The sequence below is a fragment of the Ambystoma mexicanum genome, chromosome 7p (assembly GCF_040938575.1).
Source record: "Ambystoma mexicanum isolate Mex_15411 chromosome 7p, UKY_AmexF1_1, whole genome shotgun sequence".
Lineage (NCBI taxonomy): Eukaryota > Metazoa > Chordata > Amphibia > Caudata > Ambystomatidae > Ambystoma > Ambystoma mexicanum.
The window spans coordinates 658,833,546-658,856,506 of NC_090939.1; the positions used below are offsets into that span (position 1 = coordinate 658,833,546).

Sequence of the window (22,961 nt, forward strand, 5' to 3'; positions counted from 1 at the left end):
CCTCAGAGCGCAGGGCCTCCACATCTACCCATACCTCGACGACTGGCTTTCCAGGGCTACATCTCCGGAAGCGGTTCACTCTTCCCATGCCCTTATGAACACACTGCACGACCTGGGCATCTCGCTCGACCTCAAGAAGTCACAGCTGCTCCCTACGCAGACTCCGACATTCCTGGGTCTCATTTGGGATGCGTGCTCCGAGAAGCAGCATGGTGGAAGACAAAATCTGGGCCATCAAGAGGGCTTCCTCCCACTTCCTCAGCAGGTAGGGGACGTCAGCATGGTGGTACCAACATCTCCTGGGTCTACTGGTGGTGGTCGTCCTGTTAACCATGCAGCACACAAGACTAAGGATGAGAAGGATTCAGCTGCACTTCGCGGCCTCATGGAATCAGGAGCGGGACTCGCAATCCGAGATGATCAACATTCCTCCATCCCTCCACTCGGACCTAACTTGGTGGTCCATGGACTGCAACCTACGGACGGACAAGCCCTTTCGGCCACCCCCTCCGCAGGCCACCATCACCACAGACTTCTCGCTCGAGGGCTGGGGAGCTAGCCTGGACGATCTCTCAGTCCACAGCACCTGGACTCGACAGGAGCAGGAATACCACATCAATTGGCTGGAGCTGAACGCCATCTGGCTAGTGCTCAGAGCAGTCCCACCACTTCTCAAGGGAAAGGTTGTCCTCATCCAGACAGACCACTCTACCAGCATGTGCTACGCCAACAAGCAGGGAGGCACCAGATCCCCTCCTCTGTGCAGGCTGGCGATCAGCATGTGGGAATGGGCCATGGAATTTGACATTTCCCTCTTGGCAGTCCACCTCCCGGGGAAATCCAACCTGGAGGCGGACAGGCTCAGCAGGCTGAGAGCGGACAATTACGAGTGGCAGCTAAACTACCTCATTATTCAGGAGATCAGCAGGTGGGGGTAATCCCCAGGTGGATCGCTTTGCCACCTGGCACAATAAGCGGTGCCACAAGTTCGCATCCTGGCAGGGTAAGAGCCCCAGTGAACCGGCCTTTCCGCCTACCCCACTTAACCACAGGGTAATTTGCAAGCTCAAGGAGTCTCACCGATTCCGCATCATTCTAATAGCTCCGTGGTGGCCAGCCAGGCCATGGTTTTCAGAGCTACTCAGCCTTTAGGAGGTGCCCCCGATACACTTTCCGACGGGCCCCGCACATCTTCTGGCGCAGTAGAGGGCAGGATCATCAACCCCACGCCAGTGAAACTAGCCCTCACAGCGTGGTACCTGAGCAGGTAGCGCTGCGGCACCTTAGACTTTCATGGGCCAATCTGGAGATCATACAGGGCGCCAGGAGCAAGGCCACCAGGGCCAAGTACAAAAGCAAATGGACCAGATTCTGCCACTGGCCAGACTCAAGAGGAATCGACCCCTTGGCGTGCACTTTGGACGACATGCTCTCCTTTTCGGTGCACCTCGCTCATACGGGTGTACAGGTGGACACCTGCCGCACATACCTTGCAGCCACTGGGGCTTATAGGAACTCGGAGGAGGGCATCTTTTCCATCTGGCTGGTCTCGCTAGGCTCTACCCGCCCGTCAAACAGCACCTGGTGTGGGAACTTAACATAGTCTTGGAGGCCCTGGCGCACAAATCATTCGAGCCAATGGTGTCCGTGGACATCAGGCTGGTCACCATCAAGGCGGCCTTACCAGTTGGTCACCGAGATCCAGGCGTTGGTCGCCTCTGAACCATATCCCACCTTTCACAAGGACAAGGTAGTCCTGCGGACGCACCCGGCATTTCTGCCCAAGGCTCCATCTGCATTTCACTTGAACGAAGAAATAGTCCTTCCTACATTCTTTCCCGGTCCCAAGGATGAAGCACAGAGAGTGCTGCACTGCCTGGATGTCAGGCGTGCTGTAAAAATTCGACTTGGACAGGACCAAAGGCTTCCGCAGGTCGGACGATCTTTGTCACTTTCGGAGGCTCGAGGCCAGGCTATCAGGCCTCTAAGGCCTCCATACACCGGTGGATTATCTCTGCCATCAAGGAAACGTACGAGGGCCAGCACAAGCCGCTCCTGGCCAACATGCATGCCCACGCAGTCAGGGCCAAGGCAACGACTATCGCATTCCAGCGCCATGTCTCTTGGCAAGTCATAAGCAGGGCGGCCACTTGGGCCTCTCCCTCGGCTTTCTGCAAGCATTAAAGTTTGGATGCCGGCTCTAGATCTGATGCAATTTTCGGACAGGCGGTTTTCAGGAACTTGTTTGCTTAAGGAGGGTCTTCTCTCCACCCTAGGGCTAAAATCAGTTGTAATCGCCCATACAGCATGGAGGAAAGGGGACGGGACGTAAGAGTAATTCTAAGTTACCGTAGTGACTAATGTACTGTACTAAGTCCCTTTTCCTCCATATGTCCCACCAACCTCCCCCCTAATAATACCGGTGTCATTAGGCAATGTTAAATCGATTGTCGATGCGTCAGTGTGGACAGACGTGTGGCGCCGGAGGGCGGAGTCAGGGCAGCGTATGCTCCGCGCGCCTGTGCTCCTCTAAATTTAAAGGGGAAGAAGGTTTTTTTCTGGTGAAAAAGGTTGTCTCCCGTCCCATACAGTATGGAGGAAAGGGGACTATGGACTAAGAGTAAGTTAGTCACTACGGTGAGTAACTTATAATTTATAAACGACAGGCTAGAAGAAAAAAACATCAGAGGATCTCGATACGTGCGGTATCCTGGATACCTGTACACGTATGATAGGAATAGCGTAGCCGGAACGCCCCTCTTGATTCCCTATTTTTCAACTTCAAAAAAGTAAATGTTATTCTGTAAGCCAACCACTAGATGGCAGACTATGCAAAGCGTATGATTTTAAGCAGCTACAAGCCTCCGATACTGGTAAGTAATAATCTCTTAGTAGCTGGTAAATCAATTCTGCCTTCAGCTTGTCCCAGAGAATAAATATATTTAATATGTAATCTGATGAACAGATCTGCGAGGCACTGGGGGAAGATGGGGCTCAAATTAGGAGCTAACCTCCCAGACATTGTAAATTCAAAATGGTAGAATGGGGTATTGCTTTTTTACCCAGTCAGAGGGGGTAAAAAGGCTGTAATTTTACCCTACTTTTGGAGGCGGAGGAGTGAGGGGATGGGACAGCACCCCTGACTTAGCAGATTTGCCCAAAACCCAAGTCTTGGTGTGTTGGGTATAGGGTGGTGCAGGGGTCACATAACCTGTTGTAAGGGAGCTGATCCCACCATGATCGGTTATCGGCAACGAATGCACAACTCTTAATAGTCTTTTTCCCTTGAGGAATTCCACATTCAATGGACAGGGCATGTCCAATTGACCAAAGAGGGCAGCCTGAATCCGACCCTTCCTTGCTGTCCGGCCTCTCTGAATCAGGGTGAGATATTGAACTCCCAAGTTGCTGAAATCTGTTTTTCAACTTGGTCTGATAAATGAAAGCCAACCTTTCACAAGGGTCCATTCATAATGTAGTCAGGCCAAGAGATCTTTCTTGCTTCACTGGGAGCCGGATATGGCAACGCTCAAGAGTATCAAGATGTAGCATAACAAAAATGTATTTGGGCATAACTACTCTTTCTCCAACAACTCCATAGCGCTCCTTCACTGCTCCAACTAGCCACACTTGCTGCTGTTCAAATCTATTAATTTTCAATATCAAATTGTTTGTTTATTTGCCGGAAGAGGTAATGGAAACAATTCCCTTCTCATTGTAGTCCTGCCACTAAATCCAGTTCAACATTACATTCACTGCTGGATGCCATGATAGTGGCTTTGGCCCTTCTGCACGTCCTCCGGTAGTTATTCTGGGTTGTATCTTCGTATTGTCTTTTTTTTAATGGGATATTTAGAAGGTGCTTATACAAGACAGTTTCAAAGCTCCACAAGACACAAGGGAGCAAATAAAAAATTAAAATGACAATGAATAACTAGAAACGACAAGCGGTCCTACTACGCCTTGTGACATTCAGTGCGTGTAAGTGCAGTGAAAAGAACAAGGAAATTAGGGTCCCCTAGGTGAGGCAGTGCTAGAGATTCCCTTTGGGGAGGCAACAGGTAAGTGCATTGTTGGATGCATCCCAGGCGAAGAGCGAGGTCTACCGCCCAACAGGTAAGTGCAGGGCAGAGACAAACCACCCGCCAGACGGCTGCAGGCCCAGAGGGCAGTGCAGGGGGTGGTTGGGCAGAATGCCAGGACCCTATTGGACTCTTGAGGGACCAGGCTGACAATCTCAGGGACGGAGGGGATGGTTAGCACGGGAGAGGGAAGGAGTAGGAGAAGAGAAAGGTCTTGAGTTGTTTGCAGAATTTGATGTAGTCCGTTTCAAGACAGAGAGAGACTGGTCCACAGGAGGGAGCCAGCTGAGAAGAGAGATCTGCCCCAGCTCTCTGATTGGAAAAGCGTTTCATCAGCAGAGAGTTGGTGCCAGAAGATCAAGGGGATCTAGACGGAGAGTGTTTAGTAAGAGTGTTGCAGCTAGTGGCGTCGTAGGCCCCCGACAGCCTTGGGGATGATGCAAAGGGTCTTGAATTTGATCTTTGCAGCAACCGGGAGCAAGTAGAGGGATTTTAGAGCTGGAGAGATACAGTCCCAGGGCTTGAGGCCAAGGATAAGTCTTGCAACCCTAATCTGGATTAGTTGAAGAGGATGGAGCAAATGAAGAGGTGGGTTGAGAAAGAGGCTATTGCAGTTCTCTAGCCTGGCGAGGACCAGAGCTTGAAATGTTGAGCTTCTGGCGGGAAGGGTGAGGAAAGGGAGCTGCCTCTAAGGAGGTGAAGTTGAAAGTGAGCTTTATTGGCAAGGTCCAAGATGTGAGGAGTAAAGGAGAGAGAGGAGCCAAAGATGACCCCAGGGTGTCTGGCCTCAGTGGATGGAGAGGGAAGTGAGCCAATAGAGGGCAGCCCGAATGCAGGAGGGAAACGGGGAGCAGATGTCCCGATAGAAAGGATCTCTGTTTTAGTGGCATTAAGACAGATCATTGGAGGTTCACCAAGACTGAATAGCAGACAGGCAGTCAGGAATGATAGAGGAGGAGGAAGAGGGGAGCTTAAACCAGCTCAAACCAGTTTGAATATTGGCACACTTTGGATTACATTTTTCGATTGGGACTAATGCAGTTCCTAGAGGGATTGGTGAATTATTTTCCACCCAAAACGTTTGTCCCATTTTCAGTTTTGAATCTTAAATTCGCTAGTTTGATGACTGGTTCCCTCTAAGCTTTAAATTCTTGTCCTTTGCTGCTCAATTTTAGTTTTCTTGATTGCAATCACATCATTCAGGCAACTGAGTGAGCTGTCGGATTTGCGCCCCCTGCATTTTCTAGTATTCTGTAAAGCAGCTCACCCTTAAGGCCACCTGTCTTTATTTATTTATATCTGCAACAGAAAATACAAATGCCTGTGTTAGTTCACTTTCTCACCATTCTTAAGTGAATGAATGTTCACCTCATTAGCCATAATCGAGCTCAATTTTTGCGTTGTCCTAACTAGGGAGGTTATGGTCTTCGACCAGCTTCTTGTTTGGTTTAGCTTGGCCTTGAAAAGGTAAAGGAGATAAAGCAGTTAATTCTCAATGTATAGTCCTGTGAATTAAGAGCTGCTTGGACTAGTTCAGGTGGATTTGGGTTGTTTGACCGTGGTAGAATTGGTTGCGGCGGACTTGAGTGAAGACCATGTCGCAGCGAATATGATTTTACTGCGGCTGAACAAACAAAACCCATGTCCCCCCAGTACACCCCACCCCCCCTACTTACCTTTTTCTCTGTCCGATGCAGCAGGGTCCCCTTTTTCTTTTTTTTCTTTTGTTTTTGTCCCCTTCTGAACATGGGGAGCGGGGTCACCCACGCTCTTTCGGGATTTTGAAAAATCGATCAAATGGTACTGGCGGAAATCGGTCGAATGTACCATTTAGATTGATTTTTTTTTCTTTTAATTTGGCTAATTCCATTCAGGTGAATGTGTCTCCAGAACGTAAAGCTCATTCTGCCTGGAGACATGCAGTTGTTTTTATATCTTAAGAAAAAAATGCTCATACGCTTTGAAACAGAATGTATTTGCTGTATAAACCCCTAACAAGCAAACAATTAATAAATAAATGCTAGATATTTGTCTGGCAACTTCTTGGTCTTATTTGTATATATTTGCAGTCCCATATGGCTTTGTCGAAATCAGTTTTGCAACTCCTATTGTGCGGTGCTCTTGTGCTACCAGATTTGCAAAATGCATTCATTTGTCCGATGTCCCCACTATCTGCCCACTCCTATCCCAACTTCCCTTATCTGAGGAACACCACCCAGAACCTTCACCCATACCCCTTCACTGACGCACTGTTAACGTAATCCAGGGGATACCTCTTCAAGTCTTTCCAACTCCACTGCTCCCCCTTAATCTCCCCACAATTCTCCCCTCCTTCCATAATACACCCTCCCCCACCCCCACGCTCCCCTCCAACTTCCTCCAATTCTCCCCATTTCCATCTCTACACACATGGCTCCTGCACAGTCCTTAGCCTTCCCCTTTTTGGAATGGATTTTCGCACAACAGTTTTTCAGACTATCCCAAGGGGCCATAATTGCAAAACTTAGCTGCTTGGAATCTCATCGGGGTGGATGATTGCTTGGGTGGTCTGCTCTTCGGTTATTCCTTTAAGTTCTGCATTCTCATTCTTTCGTCCAGCCACGGGAAATTGTTTGGGTTGCTTTGAATTAGAAGACAAACATAACTTATTCTTGCAAAGCCCCTTGATGGGAGGAAGGAGGGACAGTACTCGGATAACTCAACACAACTCCACCCTCTCAGAATCCCTTTATTCAGATTGCTCATAACCTTTAATGGCAGTTGTACTATAACTCTGCATTTATGTGTTGGAGACAGTTGGAACGGAAGTAGTGGAGCTCTTGCAATTGCACTTGTGTAGTATAGACGTCATGACGAGTATATCTGATGCTTTAACAGTCGTTAGAGCCGCATTTGTCCCCAGGTGGTAGAAGAATTGTCCAGTCTGCACATTGAGATCTTTCAAGATATCAGGAATGTCTGCCATGAGGACTGTAATTATCAAAAGGCACCTTACTGAAAGTAACTAATATAGCTTTATAGACCTGCAGCGAGGGCCTGAAGACTGAGTTAATGGCCCGAGAGAAGCGAGGGCCTTTAACGAGGTATGAGGGACCATAACGCCTAAGCTGCAGGTCTATAAACTATTAGAACACCCTCGGTCTTTTATTAAATGAGACAAGACTCATGACTAATAAATGCACACAATTATTATTGGGAAAAGGGTTAGAGGATGGAAAGTGTAGTATTGTAAAAATAATTTCGAGGGGATTGGGTCCTCCGACGTATTCCATATCTATGACAGTAATCACCACAGCTGTGCTGCTTCGGAAACTTTTTCGGCGTCTGCGTCCTGCGTCGATGACGTCGATGCGCCGCCGTCGAGGACCTCCTCCGACGTCCGACGTCATCCGATGTGATAAGTAGGACGCACGACGCCAGTAGCCTCAGTTCCGTTTTTTCCGCGAACGTGTTGCTTCGTGTTTCTCGGTTCTAGCCTCGACTCTTTGGAGTTCTGTTCTTTCTGGTTCTTCGAGCCTGTTCGTTTGTGAATATTCCTTCGCAGCGATGTCTTCCACTTCGTCTTCAACCCCGCGTCCGGGCTTCAAGAAGTGCGGGGTGTGTGGGTCCAAGATGTCGGTGACTGACTCGCACGACGCCTGCCTCTGGTGCCTCGGGGAGGCCCACGACACGGATGACTGTGTCGACTGCCTGTCGCTCACTTCCAAGGCCTTACGCGAACGTAAGAAGAAATTGTCGGTAGGTCGGGTGTCCAAGCCCCGGAAGTCGAAGTCGGCGGGGCTTTCGACGGATGATTCGAGGGGTGACTCTCCGCGTCATCGTCGGAGGTCTCGTCGGTCTTCTTCTAGGAGTCGGTCTCGCCACTCCTCTGCCTCTTCGAGGCGTTCTCGGAAGCGCCGTCACCGGTCGCCTTCCAGGTCCTCTTCCGAGGACTCTGCCCGGCACGTCGGTTATCCCACCAGCCGTGCGACGCCGGAGGAATGGGCTTCCTTCGGGAAGAAAATGTTGGCGATTCTTGAGTCGCAGGGTACTCAACCGTCCGCGCCCCCGAGTGGGGTCGGCCGTGTGAGGTCGAGAGACGCCGCTCGCAAGAGTGGTCGGCACGAGTCACGGGAGAGGTCCCGTTCGGACAAGGAGGCTCGTTCTCGCCGTACCCGTTCCAGGTCCCGGTCCTCGACGCGATCGAGACCGTGTGCACCTGTGATGTCTTCGAGGAAGACATCGACGTCTGAGGCGTCGAGGGCGTCGACAGGCTTTCTCGAAGCTCCGGCTCCGAGGAAGTCGTCGTAGCCGTCGACGTTCAGGTCGTCGAGGGACACGCTCGGGGCTCCGGCTTCGAGGGCTGTGTCGACGCCGCCGATATTGGAGGCGCTGCATCTGACGTCGACGCCGATTTCCTCGACGTCGACGCCGATCCTCTCGGCGCCGTTGCCGGTTTTCTCGACGGCGGCGCCGATTCGCTCGACGCCATCGACGCCTTTCGTGTCGGAGGTGCCCCGTGTCTCGGGTGTACCCCCTAGGAAGGCTCTGGCTAAGAGCAGGCACTCTCAGGTGCCTTTCCACCACTTGGATTATATTTCGGAGGCGGATGAGGATTCGGTTGGCCTGGTTCCTGATCAGGTGCCGGATGACATTGTCTCGGGCCATAGTCAATTTGACGATTTGAGGCAGTCGCTGCATGATGCTAGTGGTCTGGACACCTCTCCGGAGGTGGAATTTGGTCGGCCTGAGCCTGGCTCCCATGCCGATTCCTCATACCGGCGCCTTATGGCTAGGGTGTCTGAGTATCTGGGATGGTCTGCTCCCCCAGGGGAGTTTGTGCAGGATGATCTGACGGACATCCTTGATGTTGGTCCCCCATCTGACCCGGTTCTGCCATTCCATATGGCTTTACAGCGTAGGGTGGCGGCGGCTTGGACTGCTCCGGAGAGTCTCCCGGCAGTGGGCAGATCCTTGTCGCGGAAATACCGTCCAGCCAGTGGCGACCCCTGCTACTTGACCAGGCACCCCACTCCGGAAAGTTTGGTGGTGCAGGCGGCCACGGCCCCGGCAAAGCAGGCGTCGTACCCTACCATCCCTCCTGATAGGGACGACAAACGTTTTGATGGCTGGGCGAAGAAGGTGTTTTCTTCTGGTGGTATGGCGCTTCAGGCGGCCAACTCCATTTGTGCCTTGTCACGTTTCACGCACACTCTGTGGAACTGTGTTGCGTTAGCGGCTGAACATATTCCCGAAGGGGACGAACGGGATGGTTTCCTTGCTTTGGTCCAGGATGGTAAGGATGCCATGTGTGAGTCCGTTCAGTCGGGTTTGGACTTAGCTGAATGCGTCAGTAGGTCCATGGCGGCGAGCACCGTGATACGCAGGTTTGCGTGGTTGCGGAAGTCGGGGTTTGCTCCTGATGTGCAGTCCCGGCTCCTCAACATGCCCTTTGATGGTGAACATCTTTTTGGCAGCAAGGCTGACGAGAGCCTTGAGAGGTTGCAGACCTCAAAAGCTGCAGCGAAGTCGTTGGGCGCTGCAGTTCGCCAACCTCCTCCTTTTCGTCCTAGGGGACAGCAGTGGAGGGGTGGCTCCTTTCGCTATTACTCGTCCTTTGGTAGAGCGAGAGGAGCTGGCAGTCAAAGGGGCCAACGCAGGGGTACCAGAGGTGGACGACAGGGTACCCGTGGTGCCAAGGCCGCTCGGGCAGTTGCCTCTTTGCCCTCAGGTAACGCCGCAGCCGCTCCTACTCAGTCATGAGGCCTTGTCCCATGGTTCGCCGGTTGGGGGAAGGCTGGCGCAGCATCTTGTAGAGTGGCGTGCCATTACTTCGGATGTGTGGGTTCTGGAGATCATAACCCACGGCTACTGTCTTCCCTTTCGGCACAGGCCTCGCGACAATCCACCGGGGAACCTCTCTTTGAAGTGTCCGGATCCGCTCCTTGCGCAGGAAATTCGAGCCCTGCTGGAGAAAGGCGCCATAGAACTGGTGCCTGTAGCGGAGAGGAACAAGGGATGGTATTCCCCTTATTTTTTGATTTCCAAGAAAGACGGGGGATTGAGACCCATCATGGACTTGCGCGGTTTGAACAAACTCCTCAGGAAGGACAAGTTCAAGATGGTTACTCTCTCTCAAGTCCTCCAGGCCCTTCAGCTTCAGGACTGGTTGGTGTCACTCGACCTCAAGGATGCTTACTTCCATGTGCCGATCCATCCCAAGCACAAGAAGTACCTGAGGTTCGCGGTTGGCGACTCGCACTTTCAGTTTCGGGTCCTGCCGTTCGGTTTGACCTCCGCCCCGAGGGTTTTCACCAAGCTCATGGTGGTGGTGGCAGCGCATCTCAGGCAAGGGGGGATTCACGTCTACCCCTACCTGGACGATTGGTTGATCAGGGGGAGCTCTCCCGAGCAGGTCCTGGATCATCTGTCCGTCGCCTGCCACTCCCTTCACAGGCTGGGCTTCTCCCTCAATTTAAAGAAGTCCCATTTGACGCCAACGCAGAGGCTCCAGTACATCGGAGCAGTGCTCGACACTTCCCTGGGGCAGTGTTTTCCTCCCCAGGTGAGGGCTCTTCACATTCAGCAGATGGTGCGCAAGTTTCAGCATGCCCAGACGCTCCCAGCGTTCGAGTTCTTGAGGTTGCTCGGCCTCATGGCATCCTGCATTCTTCTGGTGCCAGAGGCTCGCCTGCGAATGAGATCTTTGCAGTGGGCACTCAAGATGCAATGGTCGCAGTCCTCCGGCAGGATGTCGGACCCGATTCAGGTGCCGCCCTCGGTCGCCCGGGACCTTCTGTGGTGGGCCGTCGAAGGCAACTTGATGAAGGGGGCTCCGTTTTGGCTTCCCTGGCCGGAGGTGACGATCGTGTCGGATGCATCCCTCACGGGATGGGGAGCTCATGCCAACGGGCTGACAGTCAGCGGTCGTTGGTCTCCGTCGGAGTCCAGACTCCATATCAATCTGTTGGAGCTGAGGGCCGTCAGGCTAGCCCTGAGGGCTTTTCTGCCGACTGTGCGAGGGAAGAATGTCCTGATCCTGACGGACAACACAGTGGCCATGCACTACCTCAACAAAAAGGGGGGGCAGGGTCACTTCCTCTGTGCAGGGAGGCGATGCAGCTCGAGTTCTGGGCCATCCAGCAGGAAGTTTCGATCTCGGCAGTTCATCTGGCCGGAGTCGAGAACGTGACGGCGGACGCTCTGAGCAGGCAGAGCACGATCTCTCACGAGTGGGAGTTGGCTCAGGAGATTCTCCTGGAGATCTTCGCCCTTTGGGGGACCCCTCAAGTGGATCTCTTTGCCTCCAGTGTCAACCGGAAGTGCGAAAGGTTTTGCTCGCGGGAATTTCCTCCAAAAAGAGCCTTAGGAGACGCGTTCGTGGTGGAGTGGTCGTTCCCGCTGCTGTACGCGTTTCCTCCGGTCCCCGTCATCCCGCAAGTGCTGCGGAGGTTACGGAAGTTCGGTTCCCGGATGATCCTCATTGCTCCGGCGTGGGCTCGGAGGACGTGGTACCCGGACCTTCTCGACTTGTCCATCTGCCCTCCACGTCGTCTTCCCTACCGAGACGATCTGCTCTCACGGGAGGGGGGTCAGGTTCTCCATCCAGAGGTCGGATCCCTCAACCTTCACGCTTGGCTTCTGAAAGGTTGAGGTATAAGGATTGGGACCTCCCTGAAGACGTGATGGAGGTGTTGCTTTCGGCCCGAAGGCCCGCAACTAAGTCTCTGTACCGTTGCCGTTGGCGTAAGTTCTGCGACTGGTGCAGAGTTCAGAATGTGGATCCTTTTGCATGTGACATCCCCATGGTTCTGTCCTTTTTGCTTTCTTTGGCCCACAGGGGCTTGCAAGTGGGTACCGTTAAGGGTTACCTGGCGGCGCTGTCCATCTTTAAGCGCTCATCTGAAGAATGTTCTTACTTTAAAATCCCTTTAATTTCACAGTTTCTGAAAGGGCTCACTAATGTGTTCCCTCCGTCGCCTTTCCTGGTGCCCGGTTGGGATTTGAACCTTGTTCTTAGGTTTCTTATGGGTGCTCCGTTTGAGCCGTTACATTCTTGCCCTTTGAGGCTGTTGACTTTGAAAACTGTGTTTTTAGTTGCGGTTACTTCCGCTCGCAGAGTGAGTGAGTTACAGGCACTTTCTGTTAAGCCACCCTTCACTGTATTTCACAAGGACAGGGTTGTCCTTCGAGTTCGTCCTTCTTTTCTTCCGAAGGTAGTGACGGAATTTCATTTGGCCCAGAAGATTGTTCTTCCGGCATTCTATCCTCCTCCGCATCCTGGTAAGGAAGAGGAGAGGCTCCATAGGCTTGATCCTAGGTGAGCTTTGAGCTTTTATGTTTCTCGCATGTCCCGGGTCAGAGTGGACGATCAACTCTTTATTGGTTACGCTGGTAAGCGCTTGGGGCAAGCTGTGACGAAACAGACTTTGTCCCGCTGGATTATTTTGGCCATCTCGGAGTGTTACCGCTTGGCGGGCAAGGACCCTCCGGCTGGCTTGCGGGCCCATTCTACCAGGGGCTTGGCTGCATCTACTGCCCTGCAGAGGGGTGTTCCTATTCGCAACATCTGTGATGCTGCCACCTGGGCTTCAGTGCATACATTTGTGCGGCATTATTCCCTCGATTCCATCAGAGGGCAGGATCTGGCCTTTGGCAAGGCGGTCCTTTGCTCTGCTATTTGATTGGCTATTCTAAATTTTGTTTCTAAATTCTTTCCCTCCTCCTTGATTTGGTACTGCTTTGGGAGTCTGTCATAGATATGGAATACGTCGGAGGACCCAATCCCCTCGAAGAACAAGTTACTTTCTTACCTGGTAACGTTCTTTCGATGGGATGGTCCGACGACGTATTCCATATCGCTCCCGCCCTGCCTTCCCCGCTGCAGAATTTCTGTTGCGTTTGCAGCTTACGTTCCGCAAGGCTTTGTGTCGGACTGGCAGTTGACTATTGTCACACGTTCTGGGGGAAAAAACTACAACTGAGGCTACTGGCGTCGTGCGTCCTACTTATCACATCGGATGACGTCGGACGTCGGAGGAGGTCCTCGACGGCGGCGCATCGACGTCATCGACGCAGGACGCAGACGCCGAAAAAGTTTCCGAAGCAGCACAGCTGTGGTGATTACTGTCATAGATATGGAATACGTCGTCGGACCATCCCATCGAAAGAACGTTACCAGGTAAGAAAGTAACTTGTTCATCTACACACAGTGTTGGAGTAGAAAGTGGAAGCTGCTATGCTACAGGCATTTTCCCGGTTGTGACTTCTTGTGCAGGGTTGTGGGCTCTCATTAGCAGTGGGGGAGGGGAGAGAGAGTATTTAATAGGTGAAAGCAACTGCAGGTGTGAGCAGTTATTTATTTCTATCAGACAGGGTAATGTACGGGGCAAAGTTAGTAGTTACAAATGTAAATATAATATTGATCCATTTAAACCACAAACACAAGTGTATTAAAAACATACAGGAGGTGGGAAATGGATAATGTTCACATACTTTTGTTTGTAGATGTTCCTGTTTCTTTGTGTTGCAGCGTTTGTTTTTCATTGTTATGGATCCCGAAAGAAGGCTTTCATTCTGTTAGCTTCTGAGAGGGGGCTGGGTCACGTTAGGTATGGTCATACGGTAATTAGACATATAAGCTATTGTCGGTACGGAATGGGACGCGGGCACATGGGGAAAGCAGCGAAGGAAAAGAAAGCATTTGTTTGCATAGGTTCCGTGAGGGGACAGCGCCAAGTCAGTCACGCTCGCATAGCAGCGCTGAAGATGAACAATTGGCGGTGTGGAATGGCACACGAGCAGATGATTTAGGAGGTAGCAACTTCTTTTCCATGCTGTAATTGGTGGCGGAGGTATGCAGCTCCAAATTTTCCAGGCTGTAATGTATCTGCGGGATATACCAGTTTGTATAGCCCACAGATTAACCGATCAGGTTTCTGGAAACACCACTAGGGTGTTCTAATTCCTTTAAGGATATGTTTGAATCTTCAAAACTGATCAGCGAGTAAGGTTTCAATTTATGCTGGGGCTTAAAAAGAGACCTTGGAGCTCCTTTTTTTTTTTTTTTTTTTTAGTAAAGTAAAGGGTTATTTTTAATGTGTTTTTCTTACTTTCTTTATAGGCTTACTACAGCAGTGGACCTTCCTCCGGAATTTATTCACCTTTATATTTCAAATTGTATCTCTACTTGTGAACAAATTAAAGATAAATATATGCAGGTGGGTAATCTTAAACTAAAAACATGTTATTTGTGTGCATTAAAACAATTAAGTACAGAAACCTGTAACGTTGTTGTAATCAATTGCACAATGGGGAACACTCCAGTCATTGGACAATTGCTTTTCTTCCTTGCACTTGGTCAACTTTGAATACCTTTTTGGCTTTATTGTAAGGTTATTTATGCTTCAGCATGATTGTTTTTTTTTTAAAAAAGTGATTTGTGCCCCTCAAATTATTTGTGCCCCTCAAATTGTGTGGTCCAATAAAAATCTGGAGATTTGTGGGTCTGTCAACAGCCTGACCGTTGTAGTGGTTTGTCTCTGGTGCTTTTTCCTGTTCAGAAAACCGATTTTGCTTTCAAAAACAAAGTGCACTTGCTGTTTATTAACAGCCCCTGCTTCAAATAGTTTATTTACTATGGCTTCCCATGTTGCCCTATTTAAGTACAGCTATTTTGCATATTCATGCTCCTAAATTAAGTCTAGTAAAAAAGGATAGCCATTTTCTAAAACAGTGAAACATTAGCATGCAGCTATGTTAACAAAATAAAAGACTGCCTCTTAATCCTTCAGATCCATTTCTTCTCTTTGCCCCATTTCTCTGCGTCGATTTAGTTTCATCTTTCTCTAGTCACCCCAAATCTTGGGCTTTTGCAGTCTGTATTGCGGTGTTTGACAAAAATGCAGCGCTTCAAAGCCCAAATCCCTGCCAAAATAAACAAAAGTCTGAATTCTAGTCCGCACCTAGATAAAGCACGAACATTTATAACAGAATAAACGCGTCTAACTTGTTAGTTTATTTGAGGGAATTAAGCAGTTACTGGAAGAATCACTGTTATATTCAAGCTACATGTATCCAATATTTAATATCTACCATTTACGTTTTTTGGAACGTACTGGAAGTATACCCCACCCCTGCAAAAAAATTATTTAGAAAAGGTGGAATTTTAATTTTCAAAAAACGAAGCTAGTGTGGGAGAATTTGCATCACATTTTAGGGTGCATGACCCAAGAGAATGTATTGCAAAAATGTTAACCCCATGTATGTGGAAACCTGGGAATTGGAGGCTTAGAATTAGTTTCCATCTGATGAGCAGATGCCAACATGGTGCACACCAGTGTCCAAAGTGACACATGAAATACCTTTCAAATGATTAATCCGATGTTTGCTTCCTCTGGATATCAGTTAAGGGAAGAGTTAGATGATATGAAGTGTCCATAAGAGATTGTGAACAGTGTTTTGAGAGACTTTTGAACATGATTGGTTACTTTCAAATCTTTCACCAGGTTACATTGATTTACTTGATGCAGCAGTGTGCCACCAAGTTCAATTAGTCTTAGAATACCATAATCAAAAGACTTGGAATCCACGCCTTGTAATTTGTAAATATATGCACAGGCCTCAATTTGTGGCTCACCACTAGCCATTGTCAAGTGGTAATTGACTCTTGATGAGTAATGTGCATTTGGAGCTTGCAACGTCAAATTTTAAATGCAGGTATGTGTTTTATCTTTAGTGGAGATGATGTTCTTCGCCCTTTCATTCCCACCAAATGTATACTTCGTTTAGCAATCAGCTCCAACAAATCTTAATCTAGTTTCTTTGGTGTTAGTACATCTGCGTAAAGAGTCTGCCTTTCTACACTGCCAGGGGGGAATTGCATTCTGCAGTCCACAGCCTGGCATTTTGACTGCTTTACATGGAAGAGGATTGTGCTTCTCTGCGTCTGTATTATAGCCCCTCTCAAAACCTCCAGTTTACAAACGTATTATGGGGGGGGGGGTTCCCTGAAAGGGAAGATTGTTTGACTTCTTGGTGTGCCCTGTGTTTATTAACTTTTTATTGAGGCTTGAATGATTTGTTATAATGCATTATAATTATCAATCTACCATGCACCTCCGTTAAATAAGAGGCGAGGGAGCACACTACTTTAAATAAAGTTTATCCATCCAAATTAGGAGCAAGAGTCTGTTGTTTTGCTGTTAATTTTGATCATCAGCAAAGGCTAGTTCAACATTTAAAAGCTCCCTGTCAGCTGTAAGTTAACCCCCAAATACGCCACACATCTGTCTCAATATGCCTGTTCTAGGGCATTGGATCTGTCACATATTTCCATGCTATAATAATTCTCCATCATGTTGGAAATACTTGTTGAATGCATAATTGCACAGCAGTGAGCTAAGACCTAACTTAAAGCCCATCTACCGCCTGGTCATTGGGTTAGTTGGACCCCTTGACCAACCAGGGAGGGAGCCATGTTCTATTCATTCACTGCATCGTGTGCATGGAGTCCTCCAGCATAGCCCCCTTTTCTACTCTTTACAGCTTTTGAGAAGAAAATTGTACTTTTGGCTACTTCATTCGACAAGGTCACCTGATGTGCAACTACTTGTGCTGTGCCAACCCGCTCAAGGTCATATTTTCCTTTTTCTTTGAAGCCCAGTTTTCACACCTCAAGCTGATGGGGAGTGTGGATCTGGGGTCCTGGAGTGGGGAAATCCCTTTTCAATGACTGTTTCTTATGAAAATAAAGTTACTCATTATAGGGACTACTGTACTAGTAGTCAAGTGGAAGTTCGCATTCGCGGGTAATGGACCAGAGCAATTTGTTGTACAGCAAAAGCATTCTCTCGAGTTTCATGGGGCGTGAATACATATGCAGTCATGCCCTCCCCAGCGCCGCCTCTACCCTCGCCCTGTCAGTTTGCTTCGCCCATACCAATCCTGAATACTAGATTAGGGTGGAAGGTGGTAGGACATATGGAGTGGAGGGAGGGCGGGAGGGAGGGGGGAACAATGCATTAGGAGTACAGTAGCCGATAAATTAAGTAACCTTTTCTTACGCCTTCATTCTGTCCCCCTTCATTGTCAGGAAAGATATTTTAGCTGCTTTCCTCCATAGACTTCAGTGGGACACCGTTTTATTGCTGTTGTCTGCAGCCTGACCTGAATTATGAGGTAAGTAAAGCCCTCCAGTGTATTTTCCTTGCATTTGCTCACTTTTTATGAAGAGACCGATTAGTCCCCAAGTCTATCAGTACAGGGAGACCATGTCTCCCTTTCTGGAATTCTTGTAATTTTTAAACTGCACACACCTTACCGTGAAGTGCAGTTGGGACACTGTGCTCTAACTTTTTCTTTCTTTTGTAGCGTTGGTGTTAGCATCCTGGATGGGCTGTTGGCAGCAAATCTTTTTGTACTTTTCTTTTTTACATATGCAGTAAAATGCAAAAGTGCACAATCCATGTACTAAAATGACAATGCCACAAGATTTTCACCTATCCTTTGGCCATTTTGTGCCTTGACCTTGTTCCTGCCCTCTCTGATCCAGAATTGCCATATATGGAATGCCCTTTTCTGTTTTGTGTCTCTGTGGACTAGGCCTGTCTGGACCTGATCCACATCCAAAACAGTGTGTCTGTTATTGAGCATATGTTTTTGCCAGGGTATATCCATGATTGATAAAGTGGTCTTGGAGCCCCTCTACCGAGAAAACACAACCAGATGACCTGTTCTCTAAGAAGGTGCCCACTTAGCAGGGTCTACAACCATGTTTTAGCTCACTGTGCCTTTCACAGAGGAGAAATATCCATTTGCATGTCAGCCTGCTCCCACCCACTTGTAATTCTTTTTCTGATGCTTGTTAATCTGCTTAGAATCGCATGCTGTCAACATCTATTTTTGCACAGCACACACCTAATGGTTCAATAACTTGGTATTTGAAGGAAAATTTGTGGGGTGCCGGGGAGAAAAACAACCTTGACACTGGGTTGTGTGAATCTATGAAAAACCAACAGGTGTCCATACACTTATGGAACACTCCTGTCCCCTGCACACCCTTTCAATTGTAAATACAATCAATATTTTTTACATTTATCATTATTATTCGAAACGAAAAAACTTTGGAAACCAGTATTTTAGTAAAAAATTGTGTATTTCTAATTGATTGTTGCTGTAATCCATTAACAGTTCAATTCACACCAATTCATCAAAACATTCACTTCCGTATTAAAGGCATACTAGAAATAATGCAGTTTGTGATATTTTGTACAATTTCCTTTCTTGAACCTCTTGGTCCTCATGGGTAAACAAATGTGCATAGCATTAACTCGACGCGTTTCGGGGTTTAGGTTGATCCCCTTCTTCAGGAGTTGTTCACCCGCTTTCACACTCTTTCTTTATCTTTTTTCTCAATCACCTATAACATATAATGCTACAATTGGATTCTGTATTTTTGTAGTAAATTACTCTGTCATGTTATCATAATCCCTTTTTGCAGTAATGATCGTTTAGATGATCACTTATCTCTAGGAGGTCTCATTATAATCAGTGGTCTGGTGTTTAGTTAACACAGAGTGTCAATCGCCTTAACTTGTAAAATATCTAAGACCAATTTAAAAAGACGAGCTAACTGTTTTTAATAAAAGGAAGGATATGTATAGGTATAGATCTCTTATTATAAGAAACAACGAATAAACCGTGATCTGTTGTTCCACAGTCTATCACTCACTATGAATATATCTAGGTAGCAATTACCTCAAGGTCTCCGGTCTATGCCTCAACTTCGGCGGTGGGGAGTTCAAATTGTAGACCATATTTACATTGTACAGGAGTTCCAATCTGTATCAAAATACAGGTTTTATCAGCAGCCTCTGATGGTGTTTGTTCCACAAAAGGGAATTCCGCTTAGGTGCATGTCTCTAGTGGGAGTTATAGAAAATAATGATGAGTCAAACTTACGTTTAAATGTACGGTTATAAAGTCCTTTTAGTAGCGGCTATAATTCAATCAGTGCATCCCCATGGATTTGTTTCCACGCAACTCTTGGAGTCAATGTGCACCTTTAAATGAAACGCCATTCAGCTTCTCGCGGTGTTCGTGCTGAGAAGATAAAATGGCCGTTATTTTATAGTATGACGTCATCACACCATGGTGTGATGACGTCACGGTCACTACACGTCAGCGTGTGGCATCATGACGTCCGCGCATGACGGTAACATTTGTCCGAATATACGCTTGTTATGATCAACATAATTGACAACGGTAGAATGTCCCATGTCTTTTTGGAGATTGTGTCACCACTCAATTAAAACATATGTGATGTCAAGAAGAAATGATAATGTGTTCATGTGTTTATGCAATCTTCAAAAACCTTTTTGGAAAAGGAAGCATAATAATCACGAGGGGCAATGGTAATAGCCCCCTAGTTCTAATGTGTTCAGAAAGGCATTAAAATGAAGCATCTAAACGTTCATTACTGGACTATGGCAACATGCTCACATTCTGAGTTGTACATTCTTCAGTCATTAAGTTTGTGTCCCACGTGTGCCACATTGTTGTATATTGGTAACAAGATATAAAAATATACATTGTATTAGTTTCTTGTCATAACAGATCTGATTAAGTCTCTATAATCCTTATTTGTAACACTGTATTGCAGTGATGCCAAGATATAAAATTGTATATTTCATCGTTGGGAGAAAAAACTTAGGGTTAACGTAAGGTTAGTAATACTGATGGTTTTGTGCTGAAGATTGACACCTCCTGTGCCTCTGAAATCTCATATCATATCTATGGATGGTTTTTTGGCTAAAGGTCTAATCCTCTTGTGTCACTAAAGTCTCATTTATTTCATAAACTTAATTAGTGCTTAGGCTTGGTAGGAGGTCCCCAAAAGTCCCTTTTCTTTGGTTATTTATAGAAAGCAGGCCAAACTGTACTCCTCATTCATTCCATTCGGTACGTGACTGTTAGTTTATCTATCCAAAAGATTTCTCTTAGGTCCATCAATTTCGACCGCAGTGATTTCGACGGAGGCGATCCTTCGGTGCTGCCGAACACGTGGCCCGCCCTCGCCGGCCTATACAGTAGGGAGAGTGGGGGTCGTGGGACACTTCTGTTTTCTTTCTAAGAATGCCTTTCTCTTTCACCCCCCTTTCCTTCGGGATCGTTGTAGCTTATAACTGTATGCTCAGCTATGGAGAGGACTCCTTTTAGATTTTGCCCGCGCTGTAATGGCAAATTCACATGGAAGGATAAGCATAAGCGCGGTAACCGCTGCTTACCCCTCGACCACAACGAGGACGGCTGTGCGGCCTGTAAACCTCTTCGCCCAAAGACTTTAAAGGACCGCAGGGTCAAGAGGTGGGCAGCCTACACTATGTCTAGAGCTTATTCCTCACCCGCCGCCGCCGAATGTGACGAGGGGGACAGTGATAACACTACCTCCGTTTCGAAGGTTGTTGACCTCTCTAAGGAGCATTCCCGCTCCTCAGCATCTGGCCCAGACAAATTAAGCTCACGCCCTACTTATGGAGATGTACACCCCGGCGACGCTGACGCACATAAGAAACATAAAGATAAACACACAACCTACGCCACTCCTTCGTCTAAGTCGAAGAAGGCCCTAGCGCCAACGGAGACGCCGGGCCTACCGGCAGCCTCCGCCGACCATAAGGGTCACAAGCCCTCTGCGCAACCGCATAAGCGACTAGCGACTGGGCCACCCACAAATAAGGGCGCTACCACCAAAATGCCAGACGCGCCTCGTAAGAGAGCGCCCGTCGGCGAAGAGGTCTCGGCACCGCCTAACACTGTGCAAGATAAACCCTCGACGGAGAGTTTAGTCGTCGAGAGCTTGGCACGAATAGTCTTCTGACGCTCAGAGACAGATGGCGAAAGAGCCGCCGAGCCTCACTCACAAGGCCAGGGAGACGCCGAAGCAGACGGAAGTAAGGCAGCAACCTCTCACTCTGTCGAAAGAAGGACCTAGCCCACGAGAACATTTCTCAGGGGCGAAGGGAGTATATCCTCCACGCTATCGGAGGGATCTCGACAGCTACAGGCGGAAGAGCTTCCCTTTACGCCTCCAAACCGTTCTGGGTTACCCCAGTGGACTTTAGAAAGAAACTAGATAGATTTATGTCCACTCCTGAACAGGTAACACCCAAAAGATCAAGAGAGTTATTTCAGGAACACCCCAGGTCCAAATACCCAAGACTATTTAACCCACTTCAAGAGGAGGCTAATACATATGACCTCACTGAAGAAGACTCTCACTTTCAGGAGGATGAAGAGTTCCTAAATATTGAGGATCAACAAAACCCTGAAGGTTTTGAGGAATACCCTGACATGGGTGGAAGGGGCTTCGAAGAAGAGCCAGACGGAGGTGGCTCACAGCCTTGGCAGTCTCCAGGAACGTCAACAGACCCTGGCGCTCTGGATCTGTCCTCTCCGCAAACCACACCAGTCAGAAACCCATCACCTATAGACGACCAACCCACTTTCAATGCGCTACTACGTAAAGCAGCTGCACATTTTGAAATTGATACAGGAGAAATTATTCCAGAAATAGACTTTGCAGAGAAAATCATTAAGGAGAAACCACCTACTAGCCAAGCCATTCCCCTTCTCGCCTCAGTTAAGAGACAACTTATTCCATCTTCATCAACACCTGCGTTGGTTAGAGGGGTCAACCCGAGAATTGAGAAACTTTAGTCCCTCACCCTCAGACCATTATACATTAAGGGTTACTCAATACCTGATTCCTTGCTAGTAACCACCACAAGGAAAAGGGCAGGGGTTCTGCTATCCACTAGCGAAGCACCCCCAGACAAGGAGGGAAAGAAGCTTTACGCCCTGGGAAAGAAGATTACAGCCTCGGCAGCTTTCTCCACCAGAATTGCCAATAACAATACCTTACTAGCAAGTTACGCTGATGCCCAATGGGGAAGGTTACGCCAAGACCTCGAAGTCCCTGAGCCCTTACGAACTCGCTTGTTAGCCACTGTAACAGAAGATACGCTGGTTAACCAGAGCATCATTAAGAACACGCTAGATGCTGCGGAGACGGCTGGCCGGTCTTTAGTTCAGGGGGTACTTCTCATGCCTCATGTCTGGCTCCGGAACTCAGGTTTTAAGCCAGAGACCCAGGCGTCACTCATCAACAAACCAATTGAGAACTCAAACCTGTTTGGTAAGGCGGTGGATGACACACTGGAGACAGCTAAGGATTTCGGTACCCTAAAGACTCTAGACCAGATCTCGAGTCCTCCCAATAAGCGAGGTTACGGCAACAGACGCTTTTTTCGTGGCCAACGACAAAGCCAGCAACAGTACTCCTCAGCAGGCAACTGGTCCTCCACTCAAGGAACCAGCGGACAATATGCTCAAAGAGGACAACGTCATGGCAAGGGAAGAGGTCGGGGCCCCACTCCTAGAGGTTCCCCAGCTACCAACACCAAATTAATCGGGGGCCGATTAACATCTATTCTACCAGCATGGGAGGGAATAACAGACCGCTGGGTATTGTCAATCATAGCCTGCGGTTACTGCATACAATTCAGTCGGTCACCTAAGTTCAGACCCCCAAGGGGAAGATGCCTATCACCAGAGCACCTCACCATCCTTTTCAAGAAGTCGAACTGCTACTAGAAAAAGGAGCAATAGAGGTCATTCCTCTATTACAGGTAACGGAGGGTATTTATTCAGTGTACTTCCTTGTACCCAAAAAGGATTTAACCATGCAAACAAATTTGTCAAACCTCAAAAATGTTGTGTGGGGACTTTGCTGGAAGTGATCCCCCTGCTATCACAAGGAGATTACATGACAACACTGGACATGAAAGATGCATACTTTCATATTTTAATGTTGCCAGTGCACAGAAAATACCTCAGGTT

The 22,961-nt window shown here is 48.3% G+C and overlaps 1 protein-coding gene across 2 annotated transcripts in view; it reads left to right on the forward strand.

Moving 5' to 3' along the window:
- CNOT11 (CCR4-NOT transcription complex subunit 11) overlaps window positions 1–22,961 on the forward strand; it is a 535,329-nt gene that overhangs the window by 466,650 nt on the left and 45,718 nt on the right. For both annotated transcript variants that reach the window (XM_069636715.1, XM_069636716.1), the window contains one exon: window positions 14,185–14,281. In XM_069636715.1, the coding sequence (XP_069492816.1) occupies window positions 14,185–14,281 (97 nt within the window). The remainder of the gene's footprint in view (window positions 1–14,184; window positions 14,282–22,961) is intronic.